The 18822-nt window shown below is 35.0% G+C and overlaps 2 protein-coding genes across 4 annotated transcripts; one reads left to right on the forward strand and one right to left on the reverse strand.

The window, feature by feature from the left end:
* Positions 1 to 1195: 1195 nt before the first annotated feature.
* Positions 1196 to 10683, reverse strand: LOC121876688 (ubiquitin carboxyl-terminal hydrolase 14-like). 2 transcript variants are annotated; one of them, XM_042382045.1, is made up of 13 exons: positions 10501 to 10683; positions 9334 to 9423; positions 8594 to 8772; positions 8308 to 8415; positions 7466 to 7583; positions 6888 to 7062; positions 6457 to 6585; positions 5649 to 5817; positions 4076 to 4179; positions 3116 to 3251; positions 2470 to 2578; positions 2151 to 2333; positions 1196 to 1771 (listed from the first exon to the last, which is right to left on the reverse strand). In XM_042382045.1, the coding sequence occupies exons 3-13, from the start codon at positions 8747 to 8749 to the stop codon at positions 1665 to 1667; spliced, it is 1494 nt and encodes a 497-aa protein (XP_042237979.1). In that variant the 5' UTR covers positions 8750 to 8772; positions 9334 to 9423; positions 10501 to 10683; the 3' UTR covers positions 1196 to 1664. The 2 variants fall into 2 exon arrangements, with proteins under 2 accessions (XP_042237979.1, XP_042237971.1); XM_042382037.1 differs by lacking the exon at positions 9334 to 9423.
* Positions 10684 to 12659: 1976 nt separating this feature from the next.
* On the forward strand, positions 12660 to 18615 carry LOC121876716 (cytochrome b-245 chaperone 1-like). 2 transcript variants are annotated; one of them, XM_042382077.1, is made up of 7 exons: positions 12663 to 12811; positions 14039 to 14080; positions 14913 to 14989; positions 15745 to 15893; positions 16311 to 16394; positions 17170 to 17305; positions 17707 to 18615. In XM_042382077.1, exons 1-7 carry the CDS (start codon positions 12733 to 12735, stop codon positions 17836 to 17838), a joined length of 699 nt encoding a protein of 232 aa, XP_042238011.1. In that variant the 5' UTR covers positions 12663 to 12732; the 3' UTR covers positions 17839 to 18615. The 2 variants fall into 2 exon arrangements, with proteins under 2 accessions (XP_042238017.1, XP_042238011.1); XM_042382083.1 differs by lacking the exon at positions 14039 to 14080 and having other exon boundaries at positions 12660 to 12811.
* The last annotated feature ends 207 nt before the right edge of the window (positions 18616 to 18822 follow it).

Below are 18822 nucleotides of genomic sequence, written 5' to 3' on the forward strand. Positions count from 1 at the left end.
TTAAGAGAAATATCAATAATATTAGGTTTTTTAACACTTACATTAGTAGAAAAGATGGCTGGGCACACGGGGGTGGGGGGTTGGTTCCGAGGCAGAGGGCAGATTATTGGCCCTCACCTGTATCACTTGTATCAATTGCATTACTATCCACCACAGAGGCTTGCAGGGCCTCTTTGTCAAACCCCTCAAAGTCCATATCCTCACTATCACTGACTTGGGCCGGCTGTGGTGGGTGGCGGGTGAAGAACTCGGTGATGTTTTGATGACTGGGCAACCTTGTGTGCACCATACTTGCGCCGCTCTCAGCGTAAAAGGGTACACATCGCGGAAAGTGAGCATTCCGTGTTCGGCAGGGTACCGCAAAAACGTGGAAATGAGTAAGGTGGGACCGCGTAAAGCGAGGGTTGACTGTACTGGGCATGAATAGATTCGGTCAAGTTTGGTCTTAAATGAGTTCATACTCAGTGCTGTCAGAACACACTCTGGCATCTTATTTCAAGAGTTCACAATTCTTACTCCAAAGAAGTTAACTTTTCTGTTCTTGAGGCTGTGACCAAGTGGAGTGGCCTACCAATAGATTGTTTTGTGGACATGACTTAAGTAATGTCCTTTGTGGTGCTGATAAACTAATATGAAATCACCCCTTGCCTATTTGTAGTATAAGCTAAGCAACTGAAGAGGATGAAAGAATGTCTCTTTACTTATTATCTTCTATATCAACACACACCATCTTCACTTTCAATGTGGCTCAGGCCAGGAGGCACCTTACCCTCACAATTTTCACCTCGGTGTATTCTTCCATCCCCAGACAAATTGGATTACCTCTCCATTTACATGTTTCATTTAATTATTTTATTTTATAAGCAATTCTATAATCTTAAACACCAACATAATAAGTTGAAGGAAGTCCAGGATTTGTAAAAAATTAAAAGAAGGAGTTTACAGATAATAATGGGATGAAATAACTGACATGGTTATTTTTACTATCCACAAGAGATTTTGCAGAGGCTCTCCTAGGTTAGTAGCAGACAAAATGTAAACAGTTTAATTGAAAATACAAAGAATATATAATTGTGAACACATCAGAAAAACGTTTTACCAGCAGGACCTACAATCCACACTTTATCAATTTAACTGCTAAGGTGTATTGTATAAAAGAATTTATCATTACTCTATCCAAAGGTAATGAAAGATCTTTGGTCTTTAATAAAATTTATTGTAATAATTTTCTTGTATTTGGAGACATAGAAACAATTATTACAAAACAAGGCAATAACCCTCTGCTTTCACTGTGATGTCATGTTTCCATGAACCCAATGAATTAATGATATAATATACAGTATCTTAACTCCAAAACCTTCCCTGAAGATGAGCATCTGGAATAAAAAAAATGTTTTTACAGGAGCCACAAGTTTTAATTTTGTTAGCTCTTTTGAATAAATAAATTAGTAACACAGTTATCAGCAAAGATCTAACCAGAGGGGTATTACATCACCATCAGCTAGTTGTGAAGCATAATATAAGACTTCCTTAACCGAAACCCATATGAAGACCCTGCATATCACATTTCATTGGTCATATACAGTACACAATTATTTGAAACTGTATTCAACTTTAACAATCACATAAATATGAATACAAAAACTACTCTAGCTATCACTGCCTCATTCTGCCTCCATTTTGACTTCCTCTGCTGGTTTCTTGTCGTCCTCTTCTGGTATTTCCAATATTCGTGGTCCATACAACAAAATGTAAGCACAATGCCAGTCCCCTGTAATCACAGAATGAAATAATTCCTAAACTGCAGTAAAAGTAAACCCCACTTACACTACCCCATTATAATGTGTTGGTCTGTTGATGATCAAGAGCACGGAGTCTGGGGAATTTATTATATCCAGATATAAAAAATAGCAAAAGACCTGTTTCTTAAAGGGGGGATTATGTGCCAGTATATGATATGGCCCCACAAGACGAGTCACAGTTGACCTAATTTGTCAAGAGGAGTAATGATGATCACGTACATCAAGTCTGGTGACTAACATATTGCATTAGTGTTGTACCAACATTGTTCATAACATTCTTTCATCACCATAAATAAGTATATCATTGATCAATATTTGCTTCAATAAATTTCTACTGCCAAGTCTTACCTCCTCCAGATAACTTGAGGATATCCTCTTCTGTAACAGCTGTAACATCATCATCATCACACTTAAGCCACTCGTTACCCTTCCACCGCACCCAACCTACATAATGGCCAGATGATGATGAACGTCCCTGATGAGTTAATACAGCCTGTAACTTGTAGAACCCACTGTTGTTACTTCCAAAATCTGAAAAATTATATAAATAATACAATGTGAGAAGAAACCACATACCATGAATCAGTATCTTCCAATCCCTTTACTTCAACATCTCTGTAATGTTAATTCAAATGTAAGTACAGTACAATGTTAGGGCTGGGCTGACCGTCTTCAAAAGAAAAGGGAAGAGAGCGAGTGCGTATCTTGTCTTCTGGTGCCAGTGGTTTGCCCCTCTTTACGGCTCGCTCTTCTTCTAACTGCCTTTCCTCCATATCCTGAAATTACAGAAAACATTAAAACCTTTCTCTAATTAATATTGTCCCATCAATTATCATCATCATCATCTCTATCATTCTGTTCAATATTTTCACTGGTGCTACTCTCATTATCACTTCACACTCAGCATCAAATACTCGGTATAATCCCTCAACAAACAAGCTTCTCATAAAATTTATTCCAGTTCACCAATGCTCAGTAATATCATACTTCAGCTTATCCATAACCACCTTCCTTAAAATGCAGACCCTAACTACTTTATCTCAATTCATCTTTTACTTCCAGTTCTTCCCCAAGCAAACTATTAATATTTTTTTCTTCTTATCAGGCTTCAAGCATTCATGCTACACCAAACAAGACTGTAAAGAGAACAAGACAGACTTGTAGATACACGGAGCTGAGTTGTCAGATGACATCACCATTTCCTACAGAACAGCAGCATACACAGAAAAAAATAAAGCCTTTGATAATAACTCCATTTAATAGAGTTTTTATATTTTAATTTCCCCATAACCAAATTTTATACATTACTTCACCTTGTATTTCTCTCTAATAGGTGATAGTTTCTTCTGAAGTTCTGGGGTACACAGGTCAAACACGTCCAAAATCATTGGAAATTTGACATCTTTAAGAATCTTGGCATTTACAGCTCCCTTTTCTTTATAGAAGAACCTGTAAAATATACAAAAATAACTAAATTTTACAATTTTATTTACTGAAAACCTATAGAATATTTTTTTTTATTAGAATCCTCTGAATTATCAATATCTAATAGATTTTACTAGTCCATTGGAAAAATAAAAAATAAATAAAACTTATACTGTATAGTACTAATGTCCCCAAGTCAATGTATTGGTCTCTCTTTTAGTGAGTCATAAATCAACACCAATTATCTTAATTCATAAACTGGTGACTCTTTAAGCTTTGTTATACTGTACAATAAACCTTTAGTTGTGCAAAATTACCAGACAAAAAGGGCTTCAGTCTTTTAACTCTAAAACAGGGTTAACTTTAATAAAGCATCCATAATTATACAATAAGTACCAGCAAAAGGAAACTCTGTAATGTAACATGAAGTACAGCACCAATGTTCCAATAGACCTCTTCCCATGGCTAAAGATACAAACCAAATGCAGTTTTTGAATGACACTTCTGCTGATGACTGGGTGTTTATTATGGGGAAATACTGTACTGTATTCTCTTTCCTCTTGAGTAGTGCTGTACATCCATCCACAAAAACCACTCAACTTCTCCCATCAAGGACACTCACTGCTACTTTCTACATGTCCATCTCACTCCTATCCACTATCTCCTTCATTACACCTCTTCCTTGGTCCTTCCCACTCTTTCCTATAATTTACTTCTGAACTAAACCCCTTTTCCAATCTTTCATTCTCCATCTTCTCAATATGCAATACCAAATTAAAAAATAACTATTAATACACCAGGTAATACTTAACAGGAATCACAAATATAAATGGATTTAGATGCCTCACCTGACCATTTCTACAACTAAGTAGGCTGGTAATCTGGATATTTTAGATTTTTTGGTGTATACTGCATCTCTATCTAAAATTGCTGACCTCTTGGTGATTTGTTCCTAATGGAAAGAGAAGGTAAAATTAGCAAATACACATCAAAGAAATTTTACACAAAAATTAAATACCAATAAAAATTAAAAAAAAAAAAATTATTTGAAAATAATGCAATTACTGTACTGTACAAGTAGTGCAGTATTTGCAAAATTAAAAGTGTCACGTTGTGGGATTGTATGACTTAAAGCAAAATACAAACTAATACTGCATACGAAGGATTGACTTGAAAATCCCATTTTATATTGAGCATAGATCAGGAAACTCATGTAATGCCAAGTTTGCTGGTTTAACCCCAAGGTTCTTTGGAACTGGTGTAACAACCATAGAATATATTCCAGAAATCCAGTGAAACAGAAAACAAAAGGTAGTAGAACTTCTCTCAATTCAACTGCAGCTCACATAAACCGAGTGTAATATTGATGAACTCACGGCCTAAAGACAAATGCTTCGCTGTAATATGGCAATTGTGCATACAGCCCAAGCAGGATACATAACAGGTACCAGGCCAAGGCATCCCTCACTTCCTAGGGAGGATTGAAGGCATCTAAATTTCCTAATCCAAACTCATCATAAAATGAAATTTCAGGGTCAAATCCTTATTTACAACTAACACAGTGGATTGGGTAACTCCTGTACACTAAAGCTAACAAGTTCCAATGGGAGAACCAAGTCATTTCTACAACACAAAGAACGACTTGTTTACGGTAAAATGACAAGGTCAGGGCACTTTGTTCCATAACTCACACAATGCATATTTTATTCCTTAGGGTAACAATACCATGCCAAAATATTGTTCTCAAAATAGTTGTACAAAATCACAGATGAGTGAAGCCAATATAAGATATCACACACAGGCTGGCACTTCAAAAGCTTCTGAAGCACAATGAAATTATAGACAGTCCAGACTTCGTCCAAATTTAGATTTTGTGGTTGATCTGTTGTTTTGGAATATGTACACTTCAGTTTATTCTTTCAACCTATTGTACTCGCATGATTTTCAGTCTACACATGTTATACTAATAATTGCTAAAACTCATTGAACCCAGTAAAGGACATCAATTAATTAAAATTACACACCCATAAAGGAAAGCCGTTTTCTGGTGATACCATAATATATTTATCATTAGTGTCACCATGATCCAGTGAATGCAATTTTACACTAGACCAAATGCTAACTTTGAAACGGGTGCCACAACCATTGATCAAGAAAAATCAACTGCCAATAGATAGAATACCGGGTAAATATTTTATCCCGTTTGGTCATTACCAGGAGGCACAACACCTTCCACTACTTGATACCTTTTTTGAGGTTTTATTATTACAGTTCCACATTTTCATCCAATATAAATTTATATACTAAACTGTATATTTCACCTTAATATACAACAAAATTGCTCCACCTATCGGACAGAAATAAATAAAATAAATAATAATAAGGTACAGTATATATCAACTGATTAAATCTATTACCAACCTGCATTCTAGCCACAAGTCCTGTATGTAAGTACTTAACATCTTGGTTTATATGGCACATGAGTTGCTGAAATTTGTCTGTACTTTGAGTGACTTCTTCTTCTTCACTCTCTACACACTTCCATTCACATGAATATTCCCCACTGAAGAACTGGTCGATAAGTGAGGATCTGGAATAAATATCATATACTGTATGGTGAGAATTAAGGACTTTTCAACAAATAAATCTAAAATCCATTCATCCAATTCATCAACCAAAAACATCTAATGCTTACAAGTGTAAAAAAATACAATAAAAAAAAAAATCCCAAGTTCCACACATGGTTTGCCTGAGGTCATCTTCTACAGTATAAGATTCTGTAATAGAAAATTATCAACATAGTTACAGTACTGCTTAAATTACACTAACAGATATAGTATTAAGAACTAGCTGAATTACTAAGTTTTGCCTGAATGAAGGGGCAGGAGATGCTGCGATTACCTGATGGTGGTAATCCTTGCTGTACTGTACGGTCTCTTGCAGTCTTTCTTGTTTCTTAACTCCAATGTCATTAGACTGGTTATTTAATTCCTGATCATCTCATGCAACAAAATAGTAAAGTGACAGTTTACAGTACTGTATGCAATTAAATTATTCATCCTCAAAGATTTCAAAATTTAGGAGCCTCCAAGAGGTTTTGCCTACTAGGTCCCATGACCAGATGCCTCTACACTCCACTCTACAATCAGCCAAACTTTCTTATTTACCAGACTTATCCGTTATAAAATCTTATTGACAACCTAATATGAAGTGAAAAATTTGTTCCTACGAGAAATTTTTTGATGTCTTTGAAGCATCTATGGCTGTCACTTCCTGCATCAAAAGACGCATCAACTCTGTCCAGCATTCAGAAGCATCTTGTTGCATGTACATACCCTGTTCCCCTTGTTCAGCAAATCTGGAAAAAATACATAAATAAAGTATGTTGCTTAAAGCAAACAGCCTTAAAACTCAATATAGCCATAAAATAATATACTGTATCATGTATTCAATGTTCTGATCCCTCCAGAAATATCACCAACATTACTGACTTTATCAGAATTCAATCCTAGACCTTACTTAGGCAAATACTGAACAAAATATCATCAAAACTGTGGTCTAATTGTTCGAACAAGTTTTACCGACACATATACCTGTATACTGTAGACAGACAAACATCCAAATGACTATAAGACACGTAAAATTTCAAAATAAAATTACCTGGGAAAGTTAGTGCGGAAAAGATTAACAAGAACAAGAGGAACAGCAGTCTTGCCACTATCCATTGTGCGATAACAATCTTGTATAGCTAAGGTGAGTAAAGACCCAGACTCCACCTCTACTAGTGTTAAGAGAGATGAAGAGGCAGCAGATGAGTCTGCTTCTCCACCAGGTCCTGCAAAGTTCCATTAGATTTAAAATAATACAGGTACAGTAATAGATAATGTATAACCACAAGACTATACCCTATACTCACTCATGTGGAAGTAAAGGAACTACTAATGGACACATGAAAAGATAATGCTATGTTAATTAAAACTACTGAATATTGTTTCAGCACTTCTGAAAATGGAACTTAAATACAGTTTGGTTGCACAAAGGTACTGTTAACTAAGATAAGCTTGGATAATTAATCAGTCTGAACTGCCTGATCACATACAGTACAAAGTAAATTCTTCCCTACCAGAAGCAAGATATAATATTCCACTATCATGAGAATTTGTAAACATGATGTTGGAAATTAATGAGTTAATGAAGATCAAATAAAAAACTCCTAATGACAATAAAGGGGAACTTACGTTTAGGTTTAAATTCTTTAATCGCAGAATGAAGTTCGGGTACTGTTTTGAGGCACTGTACAACAGCATTGAGGTAACAGGTGTTGCCAAGATTTTTAATACCCACTGGTAACTCCAACTGAAATAATAAAAACAAACATGAATATAAAACTCAACTTCAGCTACTGACTATCTCCACATCTTATGTTAAATAAGATCACATATAAAGTAGCTAACTTAACAAAGTTAGCATAAACATTGTAGTTTATGCAATTTTTCAGTTGTTCACATTCTTGAGTGCAAAGTTTTGTTAAATTCTATTTAAATCTTGTAAGATGCGTTAGTATAACAAGCTATCTGCTTGAATGGATGGATGCACAAAAAGTGCTAAATTCGGGTCAAGCTTGGGACTGTAGTCCATATCCTGCAACTCCCAGTATTTGGCCACATAACCTGATAACGAGGCACATCTTAAATTGAACATGACTGACCAAACGAGTAATATTTTATCTTTAAAAATGCTACCATTACCCTTTACCTTTACATATCACCATGCTGTGGAGCAAATAGTGATTGTACAATTATCACATCTGCATTCCGTGTATATTTGTGAAGTGTCTAATGAAGAGCTAGGGAGTGTATAACAGAAACATTAAGAGTGAATAAGAGTATAAGTGTACTCATCATCATGTGGATGTATGTTTCAAGCAAAAAACTGTATCTCTGAGACAGTGATCAAAGTTACTGGGAATACTGTACAGGGTATTATTGTGTATGTAAACTGAAAGGACTTATCTGATGCTAAGCAAGAGACAACAGTGTTCTTGCAATATAAACCTAAAAAATTTACACCAGATGCATACCATGGTATTTCGTTCAGCCTCAGACATATCCTCAATAAAAGCAGTCTTCTCTGTGGGTTCAACAGGAACATCTTCCTCTTTGCTGCCCATCATGAGAATTGTCACTCCCTGTAAAGAAATTGGAAGAAAATTGTAAGCATGACAATTTCACACAAAATCTAACATAACTTTTGGATTTCAGGTGATGGTTTTCCATGTGTGAAAATCCATTAGGTACAATATTAGGTACCGATACACGAAACACGATTATTTACCAAAAGCCAGAAATATCCACGCAGTTACTTACATTTTTAATCTTGAGTCCATCCCAAGTATCTTCCTTCATGGTGGTGCCCTTGAGCATAATTTTTTGGCGCTGTGGTTGAACACCAGTTAAGGCAAATAACTGAGCCCTGAACACCATGGGGGGCTCACCTGTATCCAACTCAATATCAGGATACATCTCCTTCCCCCATTTCACTTTCACTGCAAGGTAACAGAATGAGGATTATATTAAATATTTCTACTGTACAATATACATACAATAAAATATGCTTTTCATATTCTTATAACTAAAAATTTGTATTTAAAAATGCTAGTTGTTCTTAAACAAAATCTATTGAAGCTCTTCTACACTAAATCCTTAACCTGCAGCTTAGGATTCTCTACTCTCCATATGTGCAAAAATGGTACACAAGAAACATGAAAGTTTAGAAGAGATGCGCATGTTAATAAGAATCATTAGGAAAAAAGAAAACATATCCTAACCTATCATCACATAATAAAGCTTGGTATTTGTGAAATGTGACAATAGTGAACACTCGCTATACTATTGTAAAAAAAAAAAACATGGTAATAACCACTTCATAATATGGAAGTGGTTGAGCTGGCTCAGACTAAAATAGCCTACAGTTGTATACAGCAGCGATGTTTATAGTTTTTATCAACAATATACGTTACCTAACCTAACTTAACTAAACCTTACCTCAAGTCAGATCAGAAAGTGACCTGACATGCCTCAAGGACAGGTAAAGAAGGGATGCTTACCTGTGTGTGAGTACCTGGGGACCCAACTCAAAAGCCCTCGAGCTATTTTGCTGTCTGACCTGGGTCGTCAGGTTAGGTTATGTATATCATCTATAAAAAACAACAAACAATGCAGCTGTATACAACTGTCGGTTATTTTTGTATTATTGCAGTTTCGGCCAATACACGACCGACTGTTTTAACCATCCCAAACCTTTAGATCTGCTTATCTGGAGTATTTCTAATCCCATTTCAACCAGGGGGCAAAGAGTAATAACGTCAAAAATTAATTTATAAGTTTTCCATACTCTAAAACGGTCACTTTCCCCCAGAAATAAAGGTCAAATTCGATTAAATCACACCAAAATACACAGGATAAACTAATTTCTAAACTACCAGGGCATATTGGCCGAAACTGCAATTTTACCGTCATTTTACCAGGTGACCAGGCTCAATAGCCACTTTCTAGTAATATAGCTTTTAATGCCTAAATTGTTCACCGGTGTTTGCAGAATAATTAACAAATAAATTGAAGGAACCGTTCAGTAATATTTTCCTTTCTACTTGGCTGAATTTACATTTTCTGTATAAAAACAAATGTCTGAATGAGAACACAAAATATAATAATATTCTAAGCCTGTGAGCCTAAAACACTTTACTCATAATTTTATCTTGTTTTGTACAACTTAGGTTGGATCAATGCTGTAGTCTCCTCCCAGCCACCATTTGTAAACCCTCACTGGTGATCTTAAACTGGGAACTTGATACTCTACATAATTCAGAGAAATGTTTAAACTCTATCTACTAAAAATAATACTTCACAGCACCTCATGCCTGGAGAGGTTTATTACACATCTCCTGCTAGTGGATGAGGCTTAAAACTAGTGCTTGTGAGTTAACATGTCAGGATCAAAAACCAGCACTAATATTAACCAAACAAATTTTTTAAGTAAAATCTCGTTGTGTATTTCTCTTGGGTTTACAAAAGCAAGAGGCGAGATGATCCATGTTATCCTCACAAACTAATTCCTCGTAATACTTTACAATAACACGCGTTTTTTAAAGTCATAAATCAAGATTCCCTGGCCATCAGTTTAGTTAGTAAATATTACAAGCCTCAACTACAACGTGTATGGCAATGTTGACCTGCATCTTCTCCCTCCCTCCCCGCGTCTCTTTCACACCTACCGTGAAATGCTGGCATGTCCACCACTGGTATATCTTCCCAACTGAGCGACAGAGATGTTGTTGAGTCTTTGCTGAATGACAAGTTTAGAGACGTTCAAACACGCGGGAGGAGATGACATACGTACACAATCACTGACTGACTCACACAGTGACTCTGTCTACTGACTCAACCGTCGACTTCAGCCCTCTCCTTCCCCCTCCCCCTCCTACCACCACCAAAGACAACCAGTAAACATTAATATTACTTGATAATAATAACAAAATATGTTTAAAATATACTATTTATATAATTCATTATCTGTATAGCGGAGTCAGAATATTAAACTTCTGTCAGGCTCTTTAAATTATATTATACTATTCTGCACACTAGTACATTATACTGAGCAATATAATGTATTGTACAATATACATTTAACTTCATAGTATTTTCAAGTAGACTTCTGAATTTGATCAAAATATCCATTCGGTTATAAAATTCATATCAGATATTTATTTTTCTTCAAAATATACCTCGCAATGCATCCATACAATTATATTTTACAACAAAAGTATTCATTATATAGTACTTCAAAATATCCTCCATGATTCACATTCTGATACACTTTACAAGACAACATGGGTTTTACTTCACAACATACAGTACAGTACATGCAGTACTTAACAATATACATTCAGTTACACCTCGCAATATACACTGGCCTATAATGCTGAAAAGAATATACCAGAAGCAAAATAAAGGTGAATAATATCTTGTTGGCCATCTAAAGGACGACTTTGGAGGATGACAAGCAGACCCCCGCGTCTTCTAAAATACTCTGCATTAGTTTTTACACACAAGTCACATTGTTTCTTTACCACTGTGCAGACACGCTGAACCAATGAGAACTTGGATCACAACGTTTACTGTTACTTTAGCTGTAGAAGGGCAAGGGTCAAATAATATAAACTTATACACATCTTAAGGGGCGTCACTCAGTCAAAAGTATATGTCTGGAGTTAACAGTCACCCCATTTCAGGTCACACTCAAGATAAAAATCGCTTTGACAGGGAAGGACGCCAGTGACTTTTAAAATGTAAGAAGAAATCCCAAAATAACAAGAGATGGGTGGACATTATTGATCAACAGGATAGTGATGTGTGTTTGGTTCAGAAATCATATTATCAGAGTGTAAAAGGGAGGAGTTCCAGAGGCAGATTGCAACCGAGGCCCAGTCGAAACCCAAAGCAGAAATTAACATGTGTATCTTATATTTAAAAAGGGCGATCACCATGCACGGATAATTACGAGCCAGATGAGATTAACCTACATAATATGTTAGGTACTCGCAAACCATATGATGCCATGATGCACACACTATCTTGTGATGATTGTCAACAGGGATTTATGACTGAACACTGGACAGAATTTTATAACTATTTTCAAAAGTGCTGTAGTGTGAAAGTTGTCTTATACACAGAACTTTGACAGTGTAAACACGGAATTGTGCAAAGAAAAATCTGGAGTTATATACACATACACGCTTTTTATCTTTTTCACCATAATGTTGTAATTATTGTATTAAATAATATAAAAATACATGCATTAATCAAATTTTCTTGATTACAGTAAGGTTGTGTGCACTTAAAATCAACAACAGCAGGAGGTGATGTAATTCTAAGAACGTATGTTCAGATGTAACTTATACTTTTGTTATTATAAAACTATAATTCTAAATTATAATAATACTGAAATGATAAACTGTTGTTTTTGTGCAATATTATTGCTAGGGATCAACACCGATCATTTTTTGGACCCAAATTTTGTGGTGCGGTGTCTAGTTACCAGCCTGTGTAGCTCTGTGTGTGTTTTTTTGCTTTCGTTAAGATCTGAAGGCTAGAAAACACCGAAGGAGTGTTCATTTGTCAATTTACTTCAATATCAATAAGTCGCTTATCACCAAAATGGCGCACGACCCTTGTTACCATGGAAATCTGACGACGCTATCCCCATGTGAGGTGTGACAACAGGGTACCATTCATCGTTAATGTTAGCATAAACTGATAAAGGATAAATTTGTGGATTAAATCTATTATGATTAAATAAATTTGAAGAAATTATATATATCAAGGAATATCTATGATAAATTGATAAATAAAAGGAGGACTGTGTATTTACTTGAGAGGAGAGAGTATCAGCTGACAGATGTAAACAAGGGTGAGGCGTCACACAGGAAGGAGCATGAAGCACCAAGATGAATGTTGCACTTAGCAGTCGAGAAGTTCTTCATCTCTCTGTGGGTCCAGGAGTAAAGTCATGGAGCATCTTTGTCGGTGTGTATTGTGTGATATGATATAAGAGTTGTTATCTTTTCTTTATAATGTAGACTCAACAGTGAACATTTGAGAGTAAGATCATGGCAGATGTTATGGCAACGGCGAATATATAACAATTTGTCATCTCATAAGTTATTGATTGTGACGCAGAAGGTAGATATGACAATGAATTGTTTGATTAGCAGTAAAAGATTGAACTATTTGATTAGTAGTAAAAGATTCTGCTATCATTAGGCGACTATAGTTGTCAAACTTTGTATTATGGGTAAACGTTATATTATGGGTAAGTATCCTCACCAAGACAGTATCTGGGCCAGGTTAACTAACAACTTTATAATATTTTTTCATAGGAGGCAATTTCTTTCTTCTAGAAAATTCAGAAAAGTAAGAGGAATTGTAGCTTATATGACTTTTTGTCCTAAACTAATCTATGTTCACTCGCAATGTTATGCAGATGCTATTTTCATTGTTTACCTGACAATCATTTCATACATATAACTGCTTCCCTGCCACCGTTCCATACACAGGAACACTTCTAGTAGCAAGTGTTACTTTACTTTATCCTCTTACCATGTTGCCATTCCCTGGAACCTTTGGCGATAATGGTTTGTTGACTGCTGAAATAAGCTGTGGTGGTTAGTTTTTATTTTTGGCACACCAGTAAATGGCTCCCGACAGTGGCATTGTAAGCTCTCCTATCTACAACCCATCTAGGGCCAGTTCCAGCCCTCACAGATCAACAAAATACATATGTGGACTTACCTGCTCCACCCTTTGGAAAGTGCAGTAGCAAGTTTATGAAGTTACCACAGCTGCAGTGAAGATCAAGTGAAAGCTGCATAAGTTTCATTATTTGAATTGAATGATTGGCAAATTATGCTACATAGTAGACACAAATGAGGATGCAGCATACGTCTCGAGACTGTACTGTATATCCTTATTGATATGACAAGTATAATGCTTTTTTAAATGTTAAGTAGAATTCTATAGAAATTAGTACCTGGTATCTATATACTGTATTGTATAGTGTGGGGTGATTTTTCTTTAAAAACCTAACAAAAAGATGATTTTCTGGAGGAATATTTTAGTTTTGTAGCATTTACTGAAACAATTTTGGTGAAGAAAGTATGCATTTGGTAAATAATATGGCAGTAATGTGAAAGTTCACTGTACAGGTATACACTTTGCTTAGTGCTGTAGTACAGTATTGTATCTCTTTTTTAGGTGTGCTATCAGTTGGTGTGGGAGCATCATACTACAGTCCAGGTAGGAAAACTTGCTCGTAATTAGGTTATATAATCTCCTTTTTACTTTTTATTATCATGTAAAACTTTTAGTGTGCCAGTTATCAATTTACAGTGGACCCTAAATAGAGATGGAAGTTTGGTCCCATTGGGTCTTAAATTAATCTTGCATTAAACTTTTGATGGGTTTGTTAGAGGCAGTGCAGATACAGCACCTTGAAGACTAAATCTTTGGTTCACAAAAGACAGTGTGTCAGAAAAACAAGGAAAAGTAGTATCTTAGACAAAGTAAGTACCGTACTATACCCTTTTCACGCTAACCTGGCCCATAAGCCACACCCCTTTTCAATACTAATAACTGATTGGTTCATAGAAAATTCAAACACAAATGTGTTCACAATTGGTAAGCAGACCTGTTATTATCTAAAATAATGTTAAATATCTGGACTATCAAAATGCAAATGATTTCAAGGCATTAACACTTCAGAGAGGATGTTAGAAAATTTTAAATATTTATCATAAAAGGTCGATATGAATACGCGCTTATATAAGTGCAGTTCCGGAGGAGGTAAAACGCTCAGGGAAACCAATCCGCTATTTGTAGCTATAGACGAGGGGCATGGCCAGTTTAGCATGGAAATACTATAGTGCAGTACAGTACTGTACTTACTCTGATATGGGCAAAAAAAATTCTGAGACGAAAACCACCAACAGTTCTTTTCTTGGAAGTATTAAAAAATTTTGATATTTTTTTATCATTAGCAAAACTAAATATTGTACCATTTATAAACATATACAGTATACTGTGTATGGTATATAATGATGCATATTTTCATGTGACATTTTATTTTCAGATGAACATATTCTCATGAAGATAGCTTATCTGACTGGTTGCCTCATTTTGGGACTCACATTTTTAGATGACTGGGAGGTAAGAAAACTTTTACTTTGTGTACAGGAAACACTGCTGAAAGATTATATGAATGTTTGTTTGTCTTCTGAAACATAAGTCAAATATATTTCTTGTACAGTATAGTACAATACTATAAAAGAGTGTCCATTTTGTTCTTTGATAGAATTCCATGCATGACATGTTGATGGTACGTTGGAAGAGAGTACGATATTTTGATAATTGATGAGACTAAATATAATTCATCAGTCAGGGACAGTCTTAAAAGGGCCTGTAAACCAGATGTTACTTGCCATGCCACTGAGGGGCACTAAGTATTCATATTTACTTGTAACATGGCATACAAATATTGCTTGAAGTCCGTGTTCTCTGTATTTATATGTGATCTCTTTAAAGCATAATGTTTTTTTGTGTTTTGAATCTCTCGTACACCCCCCACTTATTGTCTAAAGTCTTTCCGTGAGTGATGTGTGGATATGTGGTTTGGTTGTGTGAAGCAGTCGGGGGTAAACCAGACAGATGGTTTTACCTCTTTTGTATAAGGGTATACCATAGAAGAACACATCTATTACTGCAGCAAGAGTAAATTTGTGTTTGCTTGATTTCAGTCACTCTACATTATAGCTCCAAATGTAAATAAATCCATAGAGCACTTAATTGCTTATTTTGTCTGATCATCTTGGCTTGAATGATACAACTGTCAATTTTGAAAACCTACCAAGTTAATTACCACTACTTCTGTTTCGTCTTGTGTAACAATCTTAATCTCTTTACAGGATTGTGTATTTGATAAAACAAAGGGACTGGTAACCATGACTCGCCGCAACTGGTTTGAGTGGTTAACGAGCCGCTGTGCTGATCACAACACTCTGGTCTTAGATACAAGCTCTGTGATGACTGTGAGAGTTGTACATGGCAGTGGAAGGTGAGTGTACGTACAGGATTGAATTTCAGTGATGCATCTTTGTTATTTGAGAATTAATTGTAAAATACTGCATTTAGAAATACCTGTATATAAAAAGGTGAATTTGTTAAAAATACACAATCTTGTACACCCTCACTCACAACACAACCTCCTCGATTCCTTCCAAATAATGATAGAACAGCTTCAGGAAACTATATATTTTCTAAAGCACCAATCTGAAGATGTTCCTTTCAGTGTTGAAGTCTGTAATAGTAACCTGCAGCAGCTGAGGGGTTATATTTACTTCCTGTATATCACTCAAGACCCAGGAGACTAATCTAAACTATTATTTTTCTTTTAGAAATACAGTAGTCTTTTATTTTTGTCATAAGAAGACTGCACAGTACCTACTCATTTAAGAAATGATTTTTTCAACAGACTCAAGGATGGCTATCAAGTTGCACTGGTACTGAGAGCAGGAGGCACTGTTCCTCTTTCTGAGACTAGTATAGGACTTAAAAGGTGAGCTGTCAGTCTCATAATATCTGGACCAATTTTTTTTATTACGATGATATCGGCATTTATTGATTTACCTAAATTATAGCTCAGTGTAATATTTAAGAATAAATGTCCAGAGAAGCTACTGAGTTACCCTGCTAATCACCTTATGTTTGTTAGTCTCCACAGGATGCTCTAGTCACTGATGTTATTGCTATCTACTTTTAGTTGCATTCTGTTTAAATAAATCTTATCTAATATTTCCTTTGCTAAATGAAAAAAACTTCTCCATATATAAACACATTAGAAATATTATACAGCTGTGTTATATAAATTGAAGTTGTACTGTGATGTTTGCAGCTTGGTTTGGTACCACCTACCTTTTACAAGAGAGCCTTCTGCTACAGGTCTTATATAATAGCCTAGGATGTACACACACTCCAAAAAATATCTTTTTCAGTTTTGCGTTAAATAATATGACATAACAGATGAAGGATTTTGATAACCCTATCGAGACAACAAGAGTCTCGGTGTTCATTTTGAAATACATAGGACTCTGCCATAAAGAAACGGTACTTTTTGGAGTGTGTGTACATATCAGTTTATGGTACAGCCTATTCACATATACAGTAGAACTAAAGTGTGTTGAATTATTGAACACCAAACATAACTACCGGGTATTTAGTTAGTTACCATATTCTAAGTCAGAAACTCTTAAGTAATGGTATTAGAATGAAGACCTACTATTAGTTTACTGAAATAAATACTGTACCTCTTTAATGTATTTGTCTTTCCACAGTGATCAGGAGCAGCTGGCCAGCAGTGTTCGCAGTTTCCTTTCACTTGATCGAGTAGAAGCCGTTCGAAATACATGGACAGATTGGACAGAAAGTGATGAAGAAGATTTTTTATTTGTTTATCAACCACCAGTTGAGGTAAGGAAATAAATATGATCAGTTTAAACACGATATTGGACACAGTTATTTCTGATACCTTAGGAGGCAATAAGCCTCACTGCAAAACATTTGACTCAATACTGTAGGGTATTCCACTCAGGATGTTTTTTCTAAAGAAATCTGGGCATTTATAGATCTAGAAATTGGACTGAACATGGTACACAAGCCAGCTGTTGAGTCCTACTTCCTGGCTGACTCATACACCAAACAAATTCAGCATTCATTATTTTGCTTCATAACTGTACCAAGTATGTGACAACTTATAATAATATTCAATCTGTCATTTTCCCCAGTATTTAGGCTAATTTGCTTCTATTATTATGGCTTTTCTTATATGAATGATATCTGATTTCATAATTAATTTATATTTTATCCCACAGGTTGAAAGTTTAAAAGGTAGTGGAAACCTAAATTTTGAAGAAGTTAAGCAAGAAAATGAGAACAACTTGCCAGAGTATCACAGGAATGACACCGACAGCTCGAGTGAAGAGGAGCTGTTTGATGTCCTCTAGTGTAGTACTGAGGTGTAGAATATAGAGTAAATTTTTTTATCATATTAGGAAATTCTGATTAATAATAATATTAAAGTCCAAGCCTGCAAAGCTAAGCATAATGATTTTTAATCCAAAATGTATTTATATTCCCCCAGGAATAAATTTTTAAGAAAATGTGAAGCATTTTTTTTAATCTACTGGGCATATCATTATTGATGTTATAACTTCCTGTAGATTTCTCTCTGAAGGAGTGGGAAACACCACAGCGAATTTGATTTAATAATAGGTTAATGGGTCTCACAAACAATAATTAATCGTCAGAATACTCACAGTAGATTATACTTGTCTTGTGTTTTTAATAGTGATACTGTATGTCTTTCCTCTTGATATTGTGTAGTGTCCTGCTGTGTGGTTTATGCCGATACAAATATTTATAGGATGCATATTTTATTTTAATTAAGTATAGTAAAGGCTTTGACTTAATATTTAAGTATGTTTAAAGTTATATACAGTACCATATAAAGTGATATATGTAGGAAGTAGTTATATAAGTACTTTTGATGTGCTTTATAAGTGAATTTAGGACCCATTTTGCATGTACTATTAATAGAAAAAGTTTAAATTTATTTTCAAGAAACTGATGAGCCACAGCATTAGTAGTTTGTTAAGCTACTCAGAATATGTCAAATTTTAAAAAATATTGTTAATATTATTTTGTAGATATTATCAATATTAAGCATTTGTAACTCTACGCTAATCAAAATCTAAAATAGATTAATAATTTTATTTTAAACATTGTCTTGTTTTATGGAACCTTTGTACAGTAATAATTATTTTTGTATTAATTCTGTGTGAAACTGAATACAGTAACAGCATTTGTGAACATAATTCACATGCACTTGTTTTAATTTGTGCTGTTGGTTGTGGGCGGATATTTCGTCACCAGGTAATTCTATTAATACAGTGTCGTACTCATTAAATTTAGATAATAATGTTTTTACT

Source organism: Homarus americanus, unplaced genomic scaffold (assembly GCF_018991925.1).
Source record: "Homarus americanus isolate GMGI-L3 unplaced genomic scaffold, GMGI_Hamer_2.0 scaffold33468, whole genome shotgun sequence".
NCBI classification, from domain to species: Eukaryota; Metazoa; Arthropoda; class Malacostraca; order Decapoda; family Nephropidae; genus Homarus; species Homarus americanus.